The following is a 20,739-nucleotide window of genomic DNA, read 5'->3' as shown; positions in this document are numbered from 1 at the left end:
GGAAGCTGGACTAGATGGGACTTTGGCCTGATCCAGCAGGGCTCTTATGTTCTCACCATTTCTAAAGCCTCTGGTTACAACCTAAGCTGCAGTTCCAGAAACAGGGGTAGATGGCAGTGACTTTAGTGGATCATGTCCAAGCCCATTTCTAAGATCTGCAGATACCAAAAATCTGCTGACACTCAGGATTCAGTTTCATTGTCTTTAAACAGAAGCAACGCATGTGAAAATTGGGTTTCCTGCTTTTGTGTGGCAAAACCAAAGCATGTCCAAGCCTTTCAGGGCTAAAAACAGCTCTAGATGCACTTCTGGGTCTCCCAACCACTAAAGGTGCTGAATGTAATGCAATGGAATGAAATAATAAGGCAGTGACAACAAAAGGATTTTTAAAAATCACTTTTTTATCCCACCCTTCTTCCGAGTAGCTCAGGGTGGTATATGTGGTTCCTTCCCTCCTTCTGTCCTCACAACCATCCTCCAAGGTGGGGCTGAGAGATAGTGACTGGCCCAAGGTCATCCAGGAAGCTTCGTGGCTGATCGGGGATTTAAACCCAGATCATTCAGGTCCAGGTCTAAGTCCAACTCCCAAACCACTCCACCATCCTTGGCTCTCCCTTGGTGTCATTGATTCGTGCGCAGAAAAATGTACCTTTGTTCAAAAAAAGGTATTTGTTCATCTCCTTCCTACTTACATCTCACCATGCTAACAATTGCATTCTAATTTTTTCTGCTTAGCCCCTTTGGATTTTTGTTCTTGGGCAAGAAGCATAGATGTAGGCAATTAAACAAATGCATAGACTGCAGGTCTTGCCCTCTAAAAAACCTTGGAGGTTTTTCCATCAAACCATCTCGCGCCTACCATTGCTCTTGCAACCGCATTTTGATCTGGATTGTGCTTTCTGGAGGGTCTTCGAGGGCAGCCCCACATGAAATGTGTCACAGTAGGTCTTTTGGGGACCACCAAGGCACTTGGCTGAGGGCCCCCTGTGAACCTGGAACCATGTCTGAGTTTGGGGAGCTTTTGGGTAAATGCTCTTCCCAGAAGCTTTTGACCGGTTAGGGATCTGAATATTGTGAACTTGTATAATGTAGACTGAGGCCTCAAGGGTGGACTTGTACTTTATCTTTCAAATCCTGTTATTCTTTTTTCTGTATCAAAGAACAAGCCGGCAAAAGTGATCCAAATCAGGTGCTTCCTTTTAACTCTTGGAGAGGTGCAAATCTCTATCTCGGCACTTCTTCATTATTAGAAATCCACCCCCAGATGGATATCTTTTCCTTCTCCTGCCTAGCTGGCTGGCTGGCTGCAGATTCCCCAGTGGAATTCCGTGCCTCGTCCTCCCTGGTTTTGCATCCCCCTGAGAGCTCTGCTTTGAGGTTTTTCAAGTCCTCCTCATTATTGGGCTCCTTTGATCTCTTCCCATGTCCCCCTCGCCCAAAATTCTTCCTTCATGGTGAGGTTTGCTTTTGAAAGGCATCAGTGGGAGGACTGTGGAAACAGTGAAAATGAGAGAGGGCACTTTATGCATGGATGTGACTGAGTTAGCAGAAGCCTTTGGTTCATGGCAACTTCCTTTCCCCCCCTTGGGGCCTGGCGTTTTTCTGCAGTTCGATGGCATTTCCAGGGTGCATCACAGGAGCTGGGAAGGAGCAGTGCATTGGCGCAAGGCAGGCAGGAGCAATGGCCAGGTGTCTTTCCAAAATGCTGCTTCTCTTCTCTGCAGGAGGCTCGGCAAGGCTCAGAGGCTGATGACGGAGATCCTGGGAAGGGCAGAGGAGAGTCCTATTCTTGTTCTGTCGTCCTATTGTAAAATGAAGGGGACTCATTAAGCTGCATACGAAGCTGCCTTTTCCCCAGCCATGCCATTGGTCCATCTAGCTCAGGACACTGACCAACAGCAGCTCTCCAGGGCTTCATTGTCATCAGCACTGACTAGCAACAGCTCCCCAAGGTTTCAGACAAGGGTCTTTCCCAGCCCTACCCGGAGATGTCAGGGATTGGACTTCCTTCTACATGCAAAGGATGAGCTTTAGCACTGAGCTATGGGGAAGGGGGCCCAATGAAGGGGGCCCATTCACTCCAAAACAAATAGGCAGTAGAATGAATGGTAACAAACTGGGGGTTCTCTTCCTCCATCAGTCTGTCCACTTCCCTTTTAAAGGCATCCAGGCCAGGTGCTAACATGGCATCCTGTGGTAAGGGGTTTCACAGGTTAATCAGGTGTTGGATAAAGAAATACTTTGTTTTTTAAGCCATATGCCCTGGAATGCACAGTCTGGGGAAAAAAAGATTGGCTGACACCAGTAAGGGAAGCACTTTGCTTGTCTCAGCCTCACTGCAAGGAGAGGAGAGGCATGGCTCGTGGTCTCTGAGTTGTACCAGCTGGTGGACAATATGAAGGCGATGAGGTTCTCAGGGGAGACCATCTCTGGGGAGTTGAATTCAGGTCCTGAGCCTAGATCTTGCACCCAGTGGCTTCACTAGGGTTGGTGTCACCCAATGGCCATACTTCCAGTCCTGGCCTTGACTGTGCTGTGCAGAGGTATCCTCCTTCAAGCTAAGGAAGGGCCATTCCTCCACAATGAGCTTCACGGGACTTGGGGTGCAATCTTCTCTCTGCCTACCCACTGTTCTTGGCCTTAGTGTCACTCCCTCAGTGCTGCCCCTATGTGATGCTACTGTCTACACCTCAGCAACTGATAACAAGAGCTTCCAAGCTCTGACTGTCATTTGAGGTCAGGGTGAACAATCCCCAGATTCATGCCCCCTTTGCAGCCTAAAATCTGCAAGGGACACAGTTGGACACCCTATCTCGCCTCAGGGTCCCACCCTCTTGTGCATGGAGCAGAAGAAAGGGTCCCCCGGTGACGACGACTAGGTCGCCAGAGACCGCCCGTGCCATTGAGAAGATCCGATGATTAACTTTCGGGATAAATGTTTGCTTCTTCCAGGCATCTGATGTTTTATAAATGAGCAATTAAATGCGGGGAAAGAAGTGAGCAAGTTCTGGCATGAGGACGGGATCACAAAATGAGATGTCTAGGAGCGTGATGGTTACTGCCTCAAATTACTGTCAGCAGCTTGTGCGACAGCTTCATACTCATGCTGCCCTATTCTTTCCCTGCCATTTAAAAAAATGATAATTGCTCCATTTTTGTGTGCTCTCGGTACCTGTGAATATTTTTCAAGAAGAACTATTGGAGGTGAGCAGTGTGCCTCCTGCCAATATGTTCCACACTCTATTTGTTCTTCTTGACACTCGAAGCATCTTTCCATACTCTCCTTCATGACAATCTTCTCTCTTGCTGTTTACGTATCAACCCAGTCCTGCCTGCTAACCGCAGGGTGGATGTTGTACAGCTCTGTCTCCCTTCTGAAGCTTTGAAGAGCTTGTAGAAGGCAACTTGCTCTAAGAAGGGCCAGATCAGGATTGGGACCTTAAATACATCCAGGCTCAGGTGTCTCTTCTGTGTCACTTTCAAAAAAAATTGTGTGTGCTTTGGGGCAGGGAACCATTATTTTGCTGTGTAAACCACTCTGTGAACGACTTTTTGCTGGAATGCAGTAGATAAATATTCTTAATTTTATTAATAATAAAAATCAGACGTGATTGTTCATTTCAGGGGATCAGGCTGAGTCTTCCACTACATCAATGTGCATGTTCCTTCTTCCTAAAAGCATTCTTCTTAAACAGTGAGCTCTTTGGGGACAAGCAGCCAGTGGTTGATTTATTTCCAATAAATAAACCACTTTGTGGTTTGAAAGTGTGGTCCACTTTGTGAACTTTGAAAAGTGGTACATACATGTTCTTATTTAAAGGGGCAGCTGTCTAGTCCAGGCATTATATTCAGACTTTAGCATTATCTTCAGACTTGCTGGTGGGAAGGGAATGTTTCAGGTTCGAGGGAAATGGAGGTTCTGGACATCAAGGGGGCTTGTTCCTTGAGGGGCTGAGGGGCTCATTGTGTCCTGGCTCTGGGGTCTCAAGTTCTAGGGGCTCTGGCTTGAATGCATTGAAGGCTAGTCTTTCTGACCCTCCTCAGGGTTGGGCTCTGAGCTCAGCAGCATCATAACTGCAGCCTGAAGAGGACTGCACATGTCTCACTAGGGGACTAGGGACCATGAGAGCCCTCAAATCCTGGAGCTCATGTTAGGTGCAGCCAACATCAAAGCAAATTTGGGCAACTGTTCACCATTTGGTTTAGTGTGGTGCCAATTCTGCACTGAACTCCCAGGGACACTGCCAGTGGAATCAAAATGCTTGTTCTCTAAAGACTCAACAGTCATATTTACTGGCTAGTCCCTATTTCTGCCCTTGGTAGAATATGGTCTTAGATGTTTTCACTACATTACATTCAAGTATTACAGTCAAGTGCCAGTGAATGTAATGTAATCCACTCTGTGTTTACATCCTTAATGTTTCTGTGCCCAGATCTGGAGTAGCTCCAGCTGAGTTTTTAGTCAGGAGATGAGCATCTCTCTGCCAAAGCCAAACCTAGCAGCTTTCCAAGGTTGCAGCTCCAGGGTTGCAGGCAGGCTCCAGCATAGCAGGCACTGACTGGAAGCAGCTGATAGCCCTCATCTGAAATACTCCTTTGCTATCCAAGTTTTCTAATCCAATTTTACTTATTCATGGATAACTCACCTTAGGAAGAGTACTTGGGAATACATCTTTGGTAATGTCATGGGGCTGGGACCTTACAGCAGTGGCATTGCTAGGGGGGTTTAGGGGGTGTGGGCTGCAATAGGTGACACAGTAGGGTGACACCACTACTGGCCAAAATTTTTAAAATCTTATTATTTTCAAATAATACCATCATATAATCATTTGATGTGTAATTTAATGCAGAATGCGGTGAAACAAACCACGTTGGAATGTCTCTATTATAGCAAAAATTATAGAGGTGGGGCAATGGTGCATCATGTTGCCCACCACCCAGAGCATTGCATGGATTAATAGGGGTCACTTCCTGGCCTCCCACACCTAGTGATGCCTTACAGTAGAGTCTCCTGTTGAAATCAGATGGTGAGATTGCAGTGTCTTGATTTTGGGTAGAGTGAAAGCGCAGAGCACAAGATAGAGGAAGTGTGATTTCAACAAGGTGGGGATCTGGGAGGGGAATATGGGAATCTCTGCTTCCCCATTGCCACTGGATATGCTTGCCTAAGGCTGCAATCCTATGCACCCTTTTCCAGGTGGAACTTGCTTCTCAGTAGACATGAATAGGATTGCACAGTAAGAGTGGAATTTCATTTCGAGAGCTGCTCTGTGCTGTGTTGTTCAGTTTAATTCTTATTCCTGCCAGCAGACATCTTAGATTTCTCTCTCTCTCCTTCTCCCATTAGGATTCTGGCCACCGCGGGGACTGAGTTTGACCTGAGGACCCTGAGAGCTGTCCGAGTATTGAGGCCGCTGAAGCTTGTCTCAGGAATCCCAAGTGAGTAATGCTGCTTTGTCACATTCAGCATCTTAATGGCACATTCAGCATCTTAATGGCAAGGGAGGTGCTAGTTCACCCTTGGAGTCCAAGACAAACCTTCTATGGTATAGGAGGGTGGGAAGAGCCTCCAGGGAAATGGAAAGAATTGATTGGAGAGCAGTGATGACTACTGACTGTGTTGTTTTGATTGGAGACAGATGAGCAAAAAGGCACTCACAGACCTATGAACTTTGGAAGCTGCCTTGGAGCAAGTCAGCCCCTTGGTCCGTTTAACTCAGTATTGTCTACACCAGTGATTCTCACACATTTAGCACCGGGACCCACTTTTCAGAACGAGAATCTGTCGGGACCCACCAGAAGTGATCAGAATTTATATCATCAGGAAAACGATGGAAAATTTTCCATCATTTTGTAGGAAAATTTTTAACAATCCTATCCACACTTACCCAGGAGTAAGTTCCATTTACTATCATTGTTAAAATATAGTAGCTACATCTTGTTGGCATCCTTCAGTCTTGGAAGACTATGGTATCGCGCTCTAAATAGTGTTCTGGAACAGTGTCCTCTCCAGTGCGCGAAGCCTGGGTAAAATAGGTATGGAGGATAGACTGTTACCCATGCAGCAAATCCCCCCTCTCCACGTCGCTGAAATGGTCAAATGGAAAGGCAGAGGCCAATACGGTTGGTTCCAGTCCAACCAGGAGGTCTGTAACATTTTCCCAAATGCCATACCATGGTAGTATCAAGTCTAATTTAATAAAATGTTGAAATGAATGGGGACCCACCTGAAATAGGCTCGCGACCCACAGTTTGAGAAACACTGGTCTACACTGACTGGCAGCAAGTCTCCTGGTTTGCAGACACTGACCGGCAGCTATCCAGGGTTTTAGATGAAGGTTTTTCTTTCCCAACCCTACCTGGAAATACTGCCAGGATTGGACCTGTAAGTTTCTGCATACAGAAAACAGGCCATACCACAATACTACCAGCATTTCCCTTTGTAGATACAGCCCACCAAATCCCTCTTTTCAGGAACTAAATAGCTGCAGGCCCTTAATGTGCCCTGTCATGTATGGCCAAACTAGATGTAATGCATCTGTAATGCAGGATCTCCTGCATTTTAAAAAAAGAAGAAAAAAGAAAAGTTAATGGATTAATCAACTGGTAATCAACTAAAATTTATTTAATATTGTATTTTTTTATAAAAACTTTTCACCTTTCAAGGAGCACACAGAATTCTTCACCCATTTTATCCTTTGCAACAACCTGTAGGGTGGGAGGGAGCTGGCCCAAGACCCCCTCAGTTTTAACCTGACACACTGTGGCACACACACACCCCATCTCTTTAGCTGGAATACGGCCCAAAGAAGAACATTTTTTGCACGATGGAGCATTTAAATGTCCTCGGGAGCAGCAGAAGACTTGGTTTTCAGGCTGGTTTTCAGTGTGGCGCAGGACTGGAGAAATATGCTCCAGACATCTCACCGTGGAGGAAAAGTCACACTTCAGCCTCAGGAGGGCCTGGCTATTGGGAGGGAAGAGCCTGAGCGCAGCAGTCACAGTTCTGCCTGAGTGAAAGGCAGGTCTGGCAACCAGTCCTCCCTGGAATTCTAAATGTGCTGGTGTTTGTTTGGGGTGCTGTTTTTCTTTTCTCTTGATGGATTCTAAGGAAATCAAACTGGCTTCAAATCAGAAATGGACAGAAAAAGGCAGGCAAGTTCCACAACGTATCGCGCTGTGCCAGGCAGAAATCCACTGATTCAGAAACAGCCCAAAGGTCCACATCAGCACCAGGTAGTCAGAAGGGGTTGGGGATGTCAAGTGGTTCTAAAAACTGCTGAGAATGGGGTCCTTGCCCCCCCCCGATAAGGCATGAACACCCTGCACTGGGTGTGAGTATTGATCCTGCCAGTACGGTAGCTGTACGATGACTGCAAGCTGCTCAGCCCAGCTTCAGATTCACAGAGCCTTTCTCCCTGACAGCAGCAAGCCAGCCTGGGGTCTTTCCCAGCACCACCTGGCAGTATCAAGGGATCCATCCCTTTTACATGAAAAGCAGAAGCTCTGCAATAAGCTAGAGCAGTGGTTTCCAAACTGTGGGTTAGGACCTGATTTTTGGTGGCTGAACTCATTGTGCACTGATTGCAACCTGATCCTATGCAGGTCTTCTCAAAAGTAAATCCCATTGTGTTCAACAGGGCCTACCCCTAGGCAAGTGTGCATAGAAGTGTAGCCCTGGTTTCCTTTTCTGCCCCTGTGGTTTCTCTGTCTCTGCTATGATGCAGCTACCTTGAGCAGAAATTGGTGCCTGGACTGTTTGAGGATTCCTGGTTGCTCTTTCACTTCTCATCTGGGTCTTTGAACAGTTTTTAATCTATAAGCCTCTCCAACTTTTATTTAGAAGGGAAGGTTCCCTTCAGCCGTCTCCTTAGGGTTGATTGGACAAGGACTTGGATCAGAGGAAGTCTGAACCTGACATCAGGGACTGCTTCGTCCATTGGCCATGAGCTGGGTTGACTTAGCACTTTTGAGGAAGTGGACAGAAGCTTCAGCTGAAAATGAGTTGGGCTTGAAGGGGCTGCAAAATATCCTAGTTTTCATGGCAACCCGTCTGCATTGCTGGAAAGTCTTCCTAAAAACCTGGAATAGTGTTTCTCCCTTTGCTGGCTCTTGGACCCTACGGTTCACAATAGATTGTGATTGCTGCAAGGAAGCAACTAATCTCTATGCACATCGCTGCAGAAAATTACCTGTATATACTCATGTATAAGTCAAGAAATTCAGGTCAATTAGGATCAATTTTTTTAAAAACCTGGCTCATGAGCACATTCTGTAAATATGGTCACAAACTTGTTCTTAGAGCAACTCTAGGGGCTAAACTCTTTGAGGGCACCAGGATGCAGGTCTCTTGCTGTCTTCTGTGCTTCCTGGGGCATTTGATGGGCCACTGGAAGCTGGACCTATACAGGAAGCTGGACCTATGGTCTGATCCAGCAGGGTTGTTCTTAAATTCTAAATTTCAAGTTTAAAGGGAAAAGAAGGGGAGGCAAGAGGTAACGGAGGCAGGGAGAGCCATTACATAAGTTCTCACTTGTGTTTTCTGAGCTGCATGGAGCACGTGTGCATCAATACAGACTTGCATAGGGAATATTAAGGGAGGGAATATTCCTGCCTGGAATGGAACTTCCAGTAGTACAGCTCTACTGGAGTGGCCTCCACAAAGGGAATAACATCCTCCAAGCTTAACTCATCCACAGGTCATAGGAAATATCTGGGTTTGGGGCTCCAGACTTGCCCTTGACATGCACGAGATTGACATACTCAGGTGTATATGGTAAGCCTTGCTATGATCCAGGTTCTTGTCCCACCAACCCAAAGAAGATGGAGCTGGGAGTAAAAGAGAGTTCCCTGTCATTAGGGGGGCATTTTCAGCCACTGGTATCTGACAAGCCAGTTTCACCGGGTTGGTCTTAAACATTCAACGTTTGTACTCTGAGCCAAAGTATGTGATCTTTGGGTGACATCACTGGTTGCAGCTTCCATTGCAGAAAATGTCTCCTTCCGAATATCCCCAACATGCTAATGTGGCTTCCTGGCTCTCATCAGGTTTGCAGGTAGTCCTCAAGTCGATCATGAAGGCAATGGTGCCACTGCTCCAGATTGGGCTCCTCCTCTTCTTCGCGATTGTCATGTTTGCCATCATCGGGCTGGAGTTTTACATGGGCAAGTTCCACAAAGCCTGCTTCTCCAATGAGACAGGTGAGTTTCCATACTGTGGGGACTGCCTGTGCTAAAGAGGCAGCAGCTTTGGACATTCTATGGAGACAATTATATGCCCAGCACCTGACCAGCTCCACTTTGTTTTTGGATAAATCCCCACTTTGTTTTTTAAAGTTCAGGATCTGCTGAAATCTGCCCTCCCTCTTATTCGCTGCCCTACTTGCAAATGGGAAAGTTGGAAGGCGTTGTGGCAATACCCATGGGGGAAGTGAAAGGGGCTTAGTACTGGTGCTCCTTCCAGTACTGTTGAGGCACAGATCATATGAAATGGTGCTCCATTATATGGCATCATTCCAAGGGGGGAACAATGGCAGCTGCCTATTAAACAATGGTCACTGGGCAAAGCGATATCGTGACTTCTTGTGGGGTTGATGGCGCCACCAGAGGACTTTTGTCTCAATGCTAAAAAGTATAAGAAGTTTCTAGTCCTCAGGGCTGCCAAAAGATGCTTGAAATTGGATGGGCCCTGTTGAAATCCCAAAAGCCCAGAGGAACTGCGGAGGGCAACTTCCAACAGTCACACAGCTTTGGAACTGTACAGTCGGCCCACATCTCTTATACTTGAACATGCTTGTGCAAATTCAAGTACACACTTTGGGCAAACAAAAAATTGAGAGAAAAACAACAGTTTAAACACAGCCAGTGTTTCCACCCACTGTGCAACTTCGTAAGGCTATACCCTGGAGTGAGTGTGCGATGGAGGAAAGAAGCTGCTGTTCCTTATGTCGGTTTCAGTGCCTGCCTGTCTCCCATAGTGTAATGTTAGTTCTTAAAAAGAGACAGGTTGTTCAGATTTCAGGTAGTTCAGACTGTGGGATCTTCCCCTTACACACTAATTTCGGAACCTAATGCTCATGTAAGTCAATAACACCAATATAACATGTAACAGGTGTTACCAAAAGGGGTGTTTTGTTTAGGGGAATTATTGCACTGCCCTTATTACCTTAGGGTCATAGGCTGGAAAAGCCAAGACAGCGTAATGCAGAGAAATTCCCTTTAGTTTAAAGACGAGACTGAGAGAAAGATAACTTAATTAAAGATTATAGTTTTATTACAAAAGCACAAAGGTAAACATAATGGACATGGAGAAATGATAAGTGTATGTTTCTTGGTCCTAATACTTGAATCCAGTGTACCTAGCTTTCATGGTGGTTGTGTGTAAAGAGTATTTGGTGCATCCAAGAAAAAGGAAAGGTCGTAGGGAAGGATTTTAAGGGTCCCTGGTCTGCCAACCCCAGCTGCTAACTAAAGATGGGGAGAAAAAGGGGGGAACAGAAGGGAAAGAGTTACAGGTGCTCCAGTAGAGCAGTTGGGGGGGGAGTCCTGTGAAGAGGAGCCTCTGACACAACACAGATGTGTTGGTCCTTGGAGAAAGAGAGAGCATGTGGGAGGAAGCACTAACATAAAAGGGGTGAGCTGGATGGTAGCTTGATTACTACCACATAGCAGGGTGCATGGAGTATATAAAACATTGAAAGAGGATCAGGATGTCAGTTATCAGCAAAATTCAATGGCTGGCTTCCTAGATGGGGGAACTGAAACAATACAATGGATCAGCAACACAAGAAGGCAGTTCAAGTTTGCATACAGTACTTAAGCAGTGATTGGTTTAGGAGACACTTTTGCCTTAAACAGTGATTGGGTTAAAACAATACAATGAATACAGTAATGTAGGAGACACTACAATGTCTTTAACATTGATTTAAGATGCCAGACTTCCTCCCATAATGTGTGACCATAGGTGGTGGTTGTGTAACCATGAGCGTGTGACTTGACCAGAGTTTTGGAAATGTGGCCTGTGTGAGTTTAGCCTGCATGATATTTTAGTCCAAAGTAACATAACCAGATACAGAGAGAAAATCACAACTAAAAGGCAAAAGGGGATTTTTACATCACAGGTGAATTTCACACATCACTTAACATTCTCCCATCCCCGTTTTATGCGATTATGTCACTAAGGGTACTATCCTAACCCCTTATGTCAGTGCTTTCCAGCTTTCCAGCACTGACATAAGGGCAATGCAGCTCTGAGGTAAGGGAACAAACATTCCCTTATTTTGAGGAGGCCTCCGTGAGCAACACCCAACTGCAGGATGCAGCACATGTCCCATTGGCTTCGCTATGCTAGTCCAATCAGATTCAGTCCAATCTATTGTCTTTGTTGTATAGACAGACACTCCCTGGCAAAAAACTAGCAGGCTGCACAGGCTGCTGGAGATAGATGGCTTCTTCTTTGTATTGTTGTGTAAACAGACACTCTGCTGCAGGCTATGGGGGCGCGATTGTCTCATCTTTATTGTGCTTTGACAACCTTAATATATGCAATCTGTCACTAAGCAAACCGTTGTTAAGCGGTGAGTGTCTGTATATCTTTTTGCCCATTGCTACGTAGCAGTAGTAGGAAAAATTATACAAAGTACAGTGTGAATTGGTATAGTTACCCTAATTCTGCAATGCAGTTGGCATAATTTATACAGGTCCCAAAAGCTGGCTGTTCTTTTCACAGGATTTAATTCAGGGTGGTGCAAAATATTGAATTTTTTTTTAATTATTCAAAGAAAAGATCACTGGGATTTTTCTGTTCACAATTAAGTGACGCGGGTGGGAGGCATGTGGTTGTAGCCAGAGGATGGTCATAGGATGCCATCCTATGGCAGAGCCTCCTTCTGCCAACTTTTAGGGGATACACAAACCCTTCCCTGCACTGCAGCTGCAGCTTGCTCATGCAAACCTAAAGGCAGGACAGCTATTGTTTCAACTGTGGCCAGATCAGGGAGGCTGCCTGGAGCTGTTGTTGCTGCTACCAGGGCGAATGACGCTGTGTTTCCAGCTCATGTAAGCAGCCTCTGGGACTCTCTGAGGAGGCACATTGACCTGGTTCGGTCTTATTTGTTCAAAGCAACACAAGCCGCCCCAATGGAGTTAGCAGCAGCAGCCTTCCAGCCGAGGAAGGGAAAGTAGGTCAGGGAGGGAGCTGTCAGACGAAGCAGTCTTCGGGGATATTGATGGGAAGTGAGGATCGGAGGCTGGGGATTGATTTCAGAGGGAAGAGCCAAGAGTCAGCACTGCAGCTTGTGCCCATCTGGTGTTGGAGCCTGGAAACAAGTGGCCATCCATTTGACAGACTCAGAGCTGAGTTATTTGCTTGGAGCACAAGCAAAACCTCAACATCCACCCCTAATTTTTTTGCCTGTGGACATTTGATTTGGAAGGAAGCATGGTCTCCGCCCACCCTGAGCGACAAGCCTAGATTCCTTAGCCTATTCACAAAGTTGGTACAACGAGCCAAGGTTGTTGTACCAGTAGGGACCAGTAGGGACAGTGCCCAGCCAAGGAGTCTCTCAAGCACAGACAGTTGGTCAAAAGCTGTTGCACCAGCCACAGCTATGGCTTATGTTAAATCAGATCATGGGTCCATCTAGCCCAGTGGCATCACTAGGTTTTCCATCTCCTGCTGCATGAGGCTAGCGCATCACCCTCATGATGGATGTCCTCCCATGCAGTGGGTGGGACCCCCACCATTGCCCGCCCCGCTGTTTTTTTTGGCTGTAACTTTTGATGTTCTAATGTGGTTTGTTGTGTTGCATTCTTCATGAAATTACACACTGAATGATATATAACATGATGGTATTGTTCAAAAATAACAAGATTTAAAAATTTTGGTCGGTAATCTTGTAAACCCCACCCCCCACCCCTATGCACATCATCTGGTGTGGCCTGCACCCCCTAGTGATTCCCCTGATATAGCCCAGGCACTGACTGGCATCTGCTCTTCAAGGGTTTTATGTGTTTCCTAGCTTTATCTGGAGATGCCAGGTATTGAAACTGGGTCCTTCTGCGCGTGAGTCATGCCAAGCAAGCCCTACCTCCAACTTCTGAACCACTTTTGTCATTGTTGAAAGCCTGTTCACATTAATTCCATTGGAGACAGTGCTTGAGTCAGATCTTAGCATGCATCAAACACTGACTGACCTCTTCCCCACCGTTTCCACCTTCATTTTCACAGGCGAGCGGGTAGGAGACTTCCCTTGTGGAGTGGATTCACCTGCTAGGGAGTGTGAGGAGGGATCCTGCCGAGAGTACTGGGAAGGCCCCAATTTTGGAATTACCAACTTTGACAACATCTTGTTTGCTGTGCTCACCGTCTTCCAGTGCATCACCATGGAGGGCTGGACAGACATCCTCTACAACGTAAGTACAGCTGACACCTCTGGCTGGTGCTCTCTTCAGTTCTGTGGCTTCGTTTGCACCACTGAAGGAGGTCCAGATGGCTTTGCCATTGAATCTCAAAATCACGTGAAGTGTGCTGGTGCAACGCAACTCCATCCTTCTCGCTGTGGCTGCATTTCCCCATTGGTATCATGCTCACAGCCTGGGGAGCACTGTTAGAGTTGGCCGCATCTTTGGAGGGCCAAGGATATGAGGCACCTTCTGCCAGCTGAGGCTGGGGCATGATTGTTTTGAATTCCTTTATTGGTGAATAATAAAACCAATTGCAAAACAAAATATAATTGCAAAAAAGGAATACGTGTCCTTCTGTACGTGTACAAAAAAAACCAGCCATATATATATAGAATCAACATTTGGAAAGAATCAATGTGTGAGTTTCTAAGAAGGGTTTCCAAATACCCAGAAACTTGTCCATATTCATTTGTCTTCTATAAGCGGATGGGAGACCGCCTGGGAATACCAGGTGCTGTAGGCTTATACCATAGTCTTTCGAGACTGAAGGTTGCCAACTACTATAAGCCATACCATAGATTCAAATCTTACATAGTTAAAAGGTCCATTGAAAAATAGTGGGAGTATCTTCCCAACATTTCAGTTGAAGCTTTTCCAGCACAATCCTAACTGCTGTTCAGCTGTGTTGCACAGCTGTGTTGCACAGCTCTCAGTGTGTTGCATATGTGCTGTAAGGCACATCTGCGATGATTCGTGAGCTGCTCAATGGCCTGTGCTGGCGCTGAATCTGGGGGCAGTGCTCACCAGCACAGATAAGGCTATGCTGAGCAGCGCAGGGTCGTGGGGAAATTTCTGGGTGGGGAAGAGAGAGGAACGGGGAATGGATTGGCCCCCAGAGAGAGCAGGATCAGTGAACTGGCCTCCACCATATCCTAACCCCCCTCCTGGACTGTCGGGTGTTACACTGGGTTTCCAGATTAGTGCCAGATTTTTCTCCTCACTGTGAGAGCCCAATCCTGTCGGGGCTGCTGCCCCACAGTTACAGCAGTCAACCCACTGTAGCCTGTGGGACCAGGGATGCAGCCAATGTCTCCTGGCCCTGCACACCCTGGCAGTGCCAGCATAGGTTGGGATAGGGCTGCCCACTACAGAAAGGGCACAGAGAGTCCATTTCTGTTGTCGGACAGCTTCTTTAAGACAGGCAGATAATCCACAAATAACGATTGTTTTAATATCTGGTTAAAACAGCTAATGCTCTGTTAGTTTGGTTTGGTTAAAACAACCAAAGGGTTGTATCACTACACAAGACCAAACATACGCCTGTATGCTTAAAACATAAGTTGGCACATGGTGCTTCAGCTATGGCCTCTTCTAACCAGAGATTGGGGCCCCTCCTAACCAGAGACCCTACCCACAATTATTCATGCTCTGGTCGCATCAACATTTCATCTATGGAAGATTGTTCAGAAACTTAACTTGTCAGTCACCTTTCAAAGAGGTTATGGATCTAAAAGTGCGGTGAGAGACCATGTAGAGAGAACACTTTCCAGTGGGGATAAACAGCTGGAATGATTTCTAGGTTGTTTCCAGGTCCAATTTAGGGTGCTGGTCTTGACCTTTGGAGCCTTAAATGGACCTCAAAGTTCTACTGAACCCTCAGTGGCACACTAAGGTCTTTTGTGGCACACACCTTAACCACGTGGTCTTGTGTGGTTAAGACCATGCTATAGCCTTGATTTGCATCCTGTGTTTTACTTATAAAATTTGCATAAGTAAATAAAATTATAAAATAAGTTTCACTTATAAAATTCTACATCTGAATGTGTAGAATGTCCCCCATCTTATTTTGGGAGCGGGGATGTGCGATGCAGTATTGGAAGGGAGAGCCATGCCATTAACCTGCAGGGCAGCATCTAGACTAGAGTGTTACCCTGTTTCTGATCCTTGATAAAAGAATGGAGTAAGTGTGCCATTCCCAGGTAGAGAACAGGTGTGGTCAAAACATGGTATGTGGCTCTGACACAGTGATTTTTTAACCTTTTATGTCTCATGGCATACAAGGTATTAAAATTATCAACACACACCATCAGTCTTTGGACAATTGACAAGGCACACCATGCTGCTGGTGGGATGTTCATATCCTCCAATGGCCCTCCTAATAAATTACACTCCCCCAAACTCCCGTGGCACACCTGCAGACCATTCATGGCACACCAGTGTGCCATGGCACAGTGGTCGAAAATAGCTGCTCTGACATAACGTGCAGTTTTTTGCATCACAGTTAATATAAAAGGGAATTTTTAAATATTCAAGCTTTATAATTTAACGGGTATAAACTGAGAGTCCACTGGATTAAAACATGAATTTAATGTTCATGGTGAGTAAATATGTTTAAGAATTTGTGCTAATTTTGATGCTGGATTTGAGTCAGGATTAAAGAAATTTCGGATCAACAAGGATTACAGAGGAATTCTGCTGGGGAATCAGCACAAGCTGATGTTGACAGTGTGAGTTATGATGGCGTGATTGTGGTGTGTGTGGCTGTGTTGTGGGCCGCAAAATTAACAAGGTGTGTTGGTTGGCATTGTGGGGTCTAGTTGCTGTTGATACCTCTTTCATTTTGTGATTTTTACAACAAATGCAAATGAATAGTTTAGAAATTACCACATGAATAATTACTACATATGTGTATTTCTTAATATTTATATACATTTTTTGTAACAAAATGTGTATGCAACAGAAAAACATGGGTGTAATATTTGTGTCCTGTGGCTCTCAAACGTCTTAAATTGTTTAAGTATGTGCTTCTTGTTTTTTTGCAACCCCTGGCATAGAAAGCGCCCTTCCACGTGCAGAAAGCTTTGTCCATTAGTGGAAGGGCAGCTTAGGATTCATCAGGTGTTCTTATAATCCCGGCATCAGCTGCATAAGGTAGATGAGCGGTACAGGCGTACCCCATTATTTAAGGATTCAGCACCCGTGGTTTAAGTTATATGTGGTTCCATATCCACAGATATCCACCAGGGAATGCACTTTGAAAACATGGGGAAAGTAAATAAAACAGTTGAAAATAGCTCTGCCTACCCTCCCTCATCAAAACCGCTGGGTTTTGAGGGCTGCAGGCAGTTTTCTGAGGTGGCTCCTTCTGGTCCTGCAAAGGTTCCTCACATGTATCACAACAGCCAAGAAGTTTGTTTGCTTCAGGCCACCTACTCAGTGATGACAAAGGTGAGTTTGAACTTGGAGCTTCCTGAATCATAACTCTGTTTTGGCCACCAGGTGATGCCAGAATATGGTCAAGTTTTGGGAAGAGAGGAGCACTGAAAACTGTGGCATCTCACTCAGTTGCAGTTTGGTTGTACATTCTAATCAGCCCAGCTGGACTTTTGAGCTTTCTACCAGTCAAAGTTGGAACCCCACTGGGGGTTCCACATGTGGCATGTGGATTCAGCATAGATCACTAGTTCTCAACCTGTGGTCCGTGAGACCCTAACGAGGGTCAACGAGGTCTCCGAAAGAAAACAAAACTGACCTTGAGACACTTCCAGCAACTAGCTGAGTGAGCTCCCCACCACAGACCATCAGAAAGGGTGAAGAATGATTCACAACATCTTCAGAACATCCCCTGGATGTGACTGGAAGTGGCATCCAGTTACATCTCGGAGTCCCTCTGAGGCACAGCTCAGCATCCACTGTATTGAGTGTGGAGGCAAAGATGATCTGGGGAGTTATCCATAAACAGCTGGTCCTACAGTGCTTCCAAATCCACCTGGGATCTCTCTCTCTCTCTCTCTCTCTCTCTCTCTCTCTCTCTCTCAATCTCAATCTCAATCTCAATCTCTCTGCAATCAGAATCTTCAATGAATGTTTCAGGAAGAGTTTCACGACACCTATGTGGTGGTAGGATTCCATGGAGCCACAAAGGGGCCAGCCCTTGTCCACAGACAGTAACCAATTTTAAGTTCCCTAGGGGTTTATTCTGGAGAGGACACTGCTGGTAACAATTGTTGGCCATATTAAATCTTTCAGCTGGAGCTGCTGCTTCTTGGCAAGGGCTGGTGGATTAAGAAGAGAACCTGCCTTTGCCTCTTGTAGACCTCAGGTTCAAGCCCTAGTTTGTGAGACCTGAGACTTCTCCTGGTGAGGCTGGGAAAGATCCTTGGAGAATCACTACCAGTGAACGTAGACAAGTTGGGATAAAGATTCTGATTTGGCATAAGGCAGGTCTTATTCCTATCACTAATCCAGCACAACATCATGCCAATTCCAAATTATCCTGTGTAAAACTGTGAATTGTATAAAGGAACACAGAGAAGATATTCTTACTGTGAAATGCTTTTTTCTTTATTCATTTTTATAATGGGTAGCTCTACCTTTCCTGCACGGGGCAACCAGGTGGCTTCCCGCAGAGTAAAATAATGAGTGTAGTAGAACCACAAAAGAAAATCTGGCAAATAGAGCAGCAGCTAAACACCATTAAGAGGACCTGAAAGAACATTAAAAGCACAGGGATCTAAAAGACAAGGAAGATGGTGAAAAGCTAAGTTCCTTAGGCAAAATTGTACATTAAGAGTCCACCAGATAAAACATTCAGAAATAAACCCCTCTTCAGGTGACCACCAGAAACAGGGCCTTTTCTGTCGTAGCACCCCACATGGCACCCCAGCTGTGCAATTCAGTGTGCATCTGAGTAATTGCTCTTAAGGAAGAACTGGCTTTGTTTTTAGATGATTCATACATGGGTCATGACTAGGTGGGCGTTTTTTGTGTGTATTTTCACAAATTTCAGTAAATAAAAAAAATGAAAAAGTTAAAAAGAGGAGTTAAGTGTTTTTATTCCAAGTTATCAATTTTTTTGGAATTATTTTCCATTCAGAGTGCACATGTGATAGGTGATATAGGGGATGTAGGGAAAGCAGGTGCAGCCCACAGGCATTCCAGAGCTCCTGGTAAGGTGTTGGTGGAAGCAAAGGGTAGAGGCATGGAAAAAAATTGCAAATAACAGCTGCTTGCGGGGGGGGGGGGCATGTAAAATAGCAAACAAACATATGCAGTAAGTTTGTTAGTTGTTCAGATTGACAATTAGGGCCCAATCCTATCCAGTACAGGAGCAATGGTACCTAAGTGGTACCTGGAGTTCAGCAGGCTGGAGGTCTTCTTAGAGTAAGGGGTATTTGTCCCTTTAACCCAAGTTAAAGCCCCAGCCTGCTCAAGGGAGCTTCTTGGAGCTTCCAAGCCCAGGAGAGGGAATAGGATTTATTTGAAGATGCCTCCGCCAGTCCACCTCCCACCCAAGTCCACCCCCTTCCGAGCTGGTCCCACCCATTTCGTCCTCTCGCTGAGGAACTCCCACACCTCCTGCCACCCTCCCCACACCGCTGGGCCACTTGGTGCTTAACCTCTCCAGTGGCCACCAGGGCTCCTACTGTGGCATCAATAGGGTGGCACAGGCCTCCCTATTGATTTATGTTCCCTCGGTGGCATAAATGTGCCTGTTTGCAACACCCAGCATCACCACTGCAGATGAGAGTAGGAAAGAGCATTTTTTTGACCAGCCCGTAATTGTTGCTGGTGAGTTAAAGTCGTAACAGGTGCAGACAGGCTCATGTTAATAAGGCAATGCCATGAGTCTGTGGAAGTGCCAGGGCAAACGCATTTTTTATCATTCAGCCCTATTACTGCTGAGAGGTATTGATTTATTGGGGCCCTAAAGCTAGCTGTTTTTTTCTGTAGTTTTCTAGGTTTTTCTTTCTCACAGGGGAGTGTTCGGGCAGGCAACAGCATCTAGGACAGTCATGGACAAAAATTTGGGCATCATCTCTCTGACACTGTCGGAGTCGGGAAAAAAGATTAATTTATATTTCAAATTTGAATAAATTTACATAAATGAGACGGAACATGTGAATGAATGAATTTTACTGAGCTTATTTATAATACACATGAGAACCACAGGTATGTAGAACTATGAACATTGCCACACACCTCTTGCACAATGACAACACACAGATCAAGCTAGACACACATGGAGACATGAGTTGTTGAGAGGCGGGGGGGTTAAAAAAGCCCCCAGGGGGAGACTATAAAAAGCCTTGCTCTAACTTGGCTCGCAGCTGTGGATCAGTGTGGGCTCCAGCAGTCTCGGACGGGCCAGAGGTTCATTGCAGATGGGGCTCCCTGCAGGTCAGATTGGGGGTCCTCAAGCGCCACAAATGGCCCCTGGGCCAGGGTTTGCCCACCCCTGATCCAAGGAATAGCAAAACTTTGGGGTGAGAGGGACCGAGGTACCTCTTCCTCACCACATTTTCTTTAATGACTTGGGGAGGGGATGAGACATTTTTGATCACAGCTGGGTCTGGAGTCCCTAAAATGGAAGGATTTTTCTTGGCCAACCTTATTTGTTGCTCATGCTCAGCGTTCAGCTTTCCCCTCTTTCTTGCAGTTTGGAAGCTGGCAAAACTTAAATCAGATTAACAGGGTTGATCAGGGACGGTCCATGTTGGACCCTGTTCCTGCCCCCTGTTGGTATTTATAGTTGTGGTTTTTTCCTCGCTGATTTAATACCCATGTTTGCCTGGAAATTTATAGAGCATGTCTTGGTCTATTAGCTGTGTTTACATGATGATCAATTCTGACAGCACGATTAGTAAATTCATCTTCTTCCACCACCGGGGATGTCAGCTGGGGCTTCAACTACAGTGGCACAGGAATTTTTTTTTGGGAGGGGGGGAACCATGTGGCCAGGGAAGACCTTGTCTTCCTTTCTCATCCCTGAGCTTCCAGTGTTCCACATTGGTCCAAATATACCCCACCCAAGTCATTGGTTTGGTATAGTTAAAACAAGAAGCTCTGTGCATCGAAGAAGAGCCCGGCTGGATCTGAGCAAAGGCTCATCTACTCCAATGTTCTGGTTCCCTGAATGTTCGGCCAGGAAGTCCAGAAGTGGGAGATTAAGGCCAATTCCTCTCCTGCAATTGCTACCCCATAAAGTGGGATTCCATTCTTGCCTACCAACTCTAATCCTATGTGCCTGATAGTGTGATGCCGGTGGTCTTAGACTGGGGAGAACCAGATTCAAATCTCCTTTAAATCACTGATCTTAGCCCAGGATGAGAGGACAGCCCTGAGGATCTTACTGTCTAGATCAGGGGTGTCAGGAGGCAGGAGGGCCTTTGTGGCAGGAGGGCCACATCATCTCTCATTCAACATTCAATGGTGAATGTTCTGCACCATTCTGTGTGCCTTGGAGAAAAGGTGAAACATGAATGTGAGTAATATTTTGAGTAAGTGTGTTATTACTTACTTACCATGTGCTGTCTCACCAGCTCACCTCTTCAC

General features: G+C 45.9%; 1 protein-coding gene across 1 annotated transcript in view; it reads left to right on the top strand.

Annotated features, from left to right (window-relative positions):
* The first annotated feature begins 4,851 nt into the window (after positions 1-4,851).
* The window catches only part of CACNA1B (calcium voltage-gated channel subunit alpha1 B), a 198,956-nt gene continuing 183,068 nt past the window's right edge, over positions 4,852-20,739 (top strand). The window contains exons 1-4 of the mRNA XM_066610860.1: positions 4,852-4,856; positions 5,348-5,439; positions 9,049-9,201; positions 13,229-13,413. Of these exons, the coding sequence (XP_066466957.1) occupies positions 4,852-4,856; positions 5,348-5,439; positions 9,049-9,201; positions 13,229-13,413 (435 nt within the window). The remainder of the gene's footprint in view (positions 4,857-5,347; positions 5,440-9,048; positions 9,202-13,228; positions 13,414-20,739) is intronic.

This window comes from Tiliqua scincoides, chromosome 16 (assembly GCF_035046505.1).
Source record: "Tiliqua scincoides isolate rTilSci1 chromosome 16, rTilSci1.hap2, whole genome shotgun sequence".
Lineage (NCBI taxonomy): Eukaryota > Metazoa > Chordata > Lepidosauria > Squamata > Scincidae > Tiliqua > Tiliqua scincoides.
Note: the sequence above shows the minus strand (reverse complement) of the source record. Positions and strands in the feature narration are given on the sequence as shown.